This window comes from Carlito syrichta, unplaced genomic scaffold (assembly GCF_000164805.1).
Source record: "Carlito syrichta isolate Samal-C Ts95f unplaced genomic scaffold, Tarsius_syrichta-2.0.1 Scaffold316420, whole genome shotgun sequence".
NCBI lineage: Eukaryota > Metazoa > Chordata > Mammalia > Primates > Tarsiidae > Carlito > Carlito syrichta.
The window spans coordinates 1,864,510-1,869,473 of NW_007260516.1; the positions used below are offsets into that span (position 1 = coordinate 1,864,510).

Below are 4,964 nucleotides of genomic sequence, written 5' to 3' on the forward strand. Positions count from 1 at the left end.
TGATTTATGTCGAGATGAGGTCTCGCTGCCCAGGCGGGTCTAGAACCCGCGGGCTCAGGCAATCCACTCACCTCAGCCTCCCAGAGGCACAGGATTACAGGCTGAGCCACCGAGTCCGGCACTTGACACTTTCTTAAAATCGAGTCAGAAAGATAGCCCCTTTCTGACATAAACATGGAAGTGTCATAATTCCTGCTTCTGGATGGAGTTTAATGGTTCCCATTGAGAGGAATGATTTTTTTTTCCCAAACCAATCTGTCACCTCTTCCTATAAAAGATAAAATGATGATGTGCTTTGCATCCCTTTCTCAACTGAATTTTAAGAAAACGCACCCCCAGAATAAATGTGCCCTGTTCTCCTTTTCAGCAGAATCTCAAGTATCTTCTTTGTTTAAAATCCACAGAAAGCTGGTTTTTTTTTTTTTTTGAGTTGGAGTCTCACTCTTTGTCACCCAGGCTGGAGTGCAGTGGCACGCTCACTGCAGTCTCGACCTGCTGGGCTTAGATGATCCTTGCGCCTCAGCCTTCCAAGCAGCTGGAACTACAGATGCACACCACCATACCTGACTAGTTTTTGTGATTTACTGTGGAGATGAGGTCTCGCCACCTTGCCCAGGCTGGCCTCGAACCCCGGGCTCAGGCAATCCTCTAGCCTCGCCCTCCCAAAGTGCTGGGATTACAGACTGAGCCACCACGCCCAGCCCACAGAAAGCTCTCATGTAGTTTTTCTTATACAGTGTTTTGGGGTTTTGTACTTTTTTAAACTAGCCACATCCAAATGATTCCTTGAAAAATCCTCTAACTCTGACCCCAGAACCAGGGTGGGGTCAGGATATCCCCCAGTGGCATTCATGCCATTGGCTAAAAATCTGGGTTGGGGCTGAGCTCGGTGGCTCAGCCTGTAATCCCAGCACTTTGGGAGGCCGAAGTGAGTGGATTGCCTGAGCCCGCAGGTTCAAGACCCACCTGGGCAACTTGGCGAGACCTCATCTCTATAATAAATCAAAAATTAGCTGGGCATGGTAGCACGTGCCTGTAGTTCCAGCTACTTGGAAGGCTGAGATGGAAGGATCTCCGGAGCCCAGCAGGTCGAGGCTGTGGTGGCCGGAAGCGGCCACTGCACTCCAGTCTGGGCGACAGAGTGAGACTCCAACTCCAAAAAAAACACCTGGGCTGGGAGAACAGGCAGCTCATTCTGTGCCATGGTGTAGAAGACCCATTCTGACATGGACAGCCAGATGTGTGTGGCTGTCTGTTTAGGGCTTCAGCTCTCCCGCTCTGCGGTGTGCCAGAAAGACTGTCCACACAGTAGTGCTGGAGATGGTGACCAGAATAGAAGGGGACAGGAATCCAAGAGCGAGGTGGCCTCTGTCTTAGGCTGTTGACTTGAATCCCATTCTGTTTCCAGACTGATACAATGACCCAAACTCTCAGGGTGTGGGAATGAAGGAGATGGAACACAGCAAGTTACGCTTTGCAGAATGCCTCACCCCAGCCCAGTGTTCATCCAAACGTGGAGTTGAGGTGACCCAACCTCCAGTTATGGACTAGATCTAGCTCTGGAAACAGTGGGGTTTGAATAAGCCAGTGCCACCCCAGGAACAAGTTGCCTGAAGCTCACACCTGGCCTTCCTTTTTGTAGTGTTCAGACTGAGTGAAAAAGGATAGTGGAGACAGAAGGAAGCCTTTTTCTTTCTCCGCAGGCCACTTAGCTGTCCCGGCCTGGGTGCCAGCAGGTCCCATGGGGGCTTGTAGATCCTATGTCCTCGGTTGTCCTCTGTTCAGTTACCCTCACAAGAGATACAATAACTATTACTCTAAAGGAGCTCTAAGGGACACCAATTTGGCATCACCTGTATAACCTGGGAATCATTTAGCGAATTCCACAGTATCTAGACTATCACAGAACAGCTGATCACAGAGTGCTTTGCAGACTAGTGGCATTAACATCCCTGGGAAACTTGTCAGAGATGCTGATTCTCAGTTCCCTTTCCTTAAAGCCCACCCAATTAGAAACTGTGGGGTGGACCCCCCAGCTCACTTCATCTATTCCCATTACCTAACTCTCGAACCTGACAGACATTTTGTATTTTTCTGAACAGAATTCTTAAATCCAATTACTTAATCACATTTGCTCTTGTGATGACTTTGCAAAGAAAAATGAAGCAAAACTATATAAATATTAATAATAACACTGGAATAAGGCGGGCTCGGTGGCTCAGCCTGTAATCCCGCGCCTTTGGGAGGCTGAGGTGAGTGGATCACCTGAGCTCGCAGGTTCGAGACCCGCCTGGGCAGGCGAGACCTCATCTCTACAATAAATAAAAAAAATTAACCAGACATGGTAGCGTGCGCCTGTAGTTCCAGCTACTTGGAAGGCTGAGGTGGAAGGATCGCCGGAACCCAGCAGGTCGACGCTGCGGTGGCTGGGAGCTGCCACTGCACTCCAGTCTAGGCGACAGTGAGACTCCAACTCAAAAAAATAAAAAATAAAAATAATAAATTATAATAACATTGGAATATATACTGTATGTATATAAAACCAGAGGTCTTAGAAGCCCCTAGACTAACTCACCTGCAATGCCCTTGTAGACGTCCACAGGCGTGGTCAGAAAACAGAGCCATTAGTGCTTCCTATATTAGAAAATGCTTGCAAAAAAAAAAAATGGTGCTCACAAAGTGCATCGATTACTTGCTATATGCACAGGCCAAGTTTCTAACTGACACCTAAGCTTAGGGTAGTGCTTTGCTCTACCCTTCCATTGCCCACGGAGCTGACATTTCCCTTGCAAAGCATGAACATGCTGATAGACAAAAGAATAATATTTCCCAGAGGCCTATTGAGTGTATGGAAACTTTAGAGACCTCCATCTGACTGTTGGCTGCATTTGACTGGGGACTATAATATGAGTTTAATCCCTGTGGGCACCAGTTAACTTGTTTGGAACCAGAATGAAGATTGCCTTCCCAGCCAGTTCCTGGCATGCCTGCTGTCGGGTCCAAGTCTTAGGCCAAGGATGGGTACGTGACTAATATTTCACATATTCTAAGCTGATCAGTTCCAGGCCCGCACGGCGAACATGAATACCACATGTTCTGATACTTAGGGCCATTCTGGAAAATCACTCTGATCAATTCTAAAAGTCTGCTTTTCCTCTAGGATTTTTGATGATGGCTGCTGCGTTTTGAACTGTCCCTCAAGGAAATTTGAATTTGAGAACCGGTGCCATCCGTGCCACCACACCTGCCGGGCATGCCAAGGAAGTGGACCTTCCAACTGCACCTCCTGTGGAGCAGGTGAGGGAGTCTATAGCTCCTTATTCATTCCGACCTCAGCCCTGTTCCTCTCACACTGGTCCATAATTTGATTTGACCCAAAGCTTTGTCTCTGAGGCTGAGGGTTAAGATTAGACAGCGGTTCACAAGAAAGCCTGTACAACCTTGAAGTTTCTGGCGTTGTCAGGACATGAAAAGCTTGTGCACCATATTTTAGATGCAGATTCACTGCCCTTGAAAAGATGAGAAAGAGGCCGGGCGTGGTGGCTTAAACCTGTAATCCCAACAGTTTGGGAGGCTGAGGCGAGAGGATTGACTGAGCTCGGGGGTTCGAGACCAGCCTGGGCAACTTGGTGAGACCTTGCCTCTACAATAAATAAAAAAATTAGCCAGGCATGGTAGCCCATGCCTGCAGTTCCAGCTACTTGGAAGACAGGTGGAAGGATCGCCCGAGCCCAGCAGGTCACGGCTGTGGTGGCCGTGGGCGTGCCACTGCACTCCAGTCTGGGTGACAGAGTGAGACTCCAACTCAGAAAGAAAAAAAAAAAAGATGAGAAAGAAGCTAAGAGAGATCTTCTCCAAGAAGGAGAAAGAAGAGTATAGAAATATGAGGTCAGACATGAGATAAACAGCTAAGATTTGTTGAGGTAAAAATGAGATGCTAGGGAATGAAAGAAGACATGTTCCCTCTTTAAGAGAAGTATCATTTTAGAGGCTGTGTCAGGGTCTTCTCAGAACTGAGCTATGCCATTTAGAAGTTGTCAGAGCCCTGCAGGAACAAGGTCATCATTTCAAGTGATTACAAGTGTGACCTTTTGTCTCAGATTTACCTCCTTTAAACGTTTTCTGCTGTCATTGGATTATATGCCCCAGTCTCAAAGGTCCTGACAGTCTGATCCTTGACTCCTGTCCAGCTGCATCTCATATGCCTGCCCCCTACTTTGACCCCATCTGGGCCAGATTCATATTTTATCGGGCCTATTATATAATACTTTAAAAATCTGAGCTGAATTTATGAATTGGGAAATTTCAAACAAAAACTTGGGCTTTTTGTTTCTCTGGAAAAACTCGGAAGATCTGGCAACACAGGACCTGCATCTCCCAAACAGTCATCTACAGTCCAAAGGAGACTATGAATTTCTCCGCAGTCCCCACCATTCCCTGTTGTAGCTTTTATTCAGAGGCTATCGGTTACCATCATCATTATACTTGTATCGTTTTTCTGGTAGAAGATAATTATTTATCTTTATTCTTGCTTGCAATAAAACCAGGAAAAAAGGAGAATAAATTGAGAGTATTCTGCATTTGCAGAAAACAAGAGATAACTTTTTTTTTTTTAAGTTGGAGTCTCACTTTGTTGCCCAGGCTGTTGTGCAGTGGCATGCTCATGGCCACTGCAGCCTCAGCCTGCTGGGCTCTGGTGATCCTTCCCACTTCAGCCTTCCAAGTAGCCAGAACTACAGGTGTGGGCTACCACGCCCGGCTAATTTTTTAAATTTATTTATTGTCGAGACATGGTCTTGCCAAGTTGCCTGGGCTGGTCTCGAACCCGCAGGCTCAGGCAGTCCACTCGCTTCGGCCTCCCAAAGTGCTGGGATTACAGGCTGAACCACTGAACCCGACCACAATTCTTTTTTTTTTTTGAGGTGGAGTCTCACTCTGTCGCCCAGACTGGAGTGCAGTGGCCG

General features: G+C 47.2%; 1 protein-coding gene across 1 annotated transcript in view; it reads left to right on the forward strand.

The window, feature by feature from the left end:
- PCSK5 (proprotein convertase subtilisin/kexin type 5) overlaps positions 1 to 4,964 on the forward strand; it is a 467,206-nt gene that overhangs the window by 337,132 nt on the left and 125,110 nt on the right. Inside the window, exon 24 of the mRNA XM_021707170.1 lies at positions 3,161 to 3,297. Within this exon, the coding sequence (XP_021562845.1) occupies positions 3,161 to 3,297 (137 nt within the window). The remainder of the gene's footprint in view (positions 1 to 3,160; positions 3,298 to 4,964) is intronic.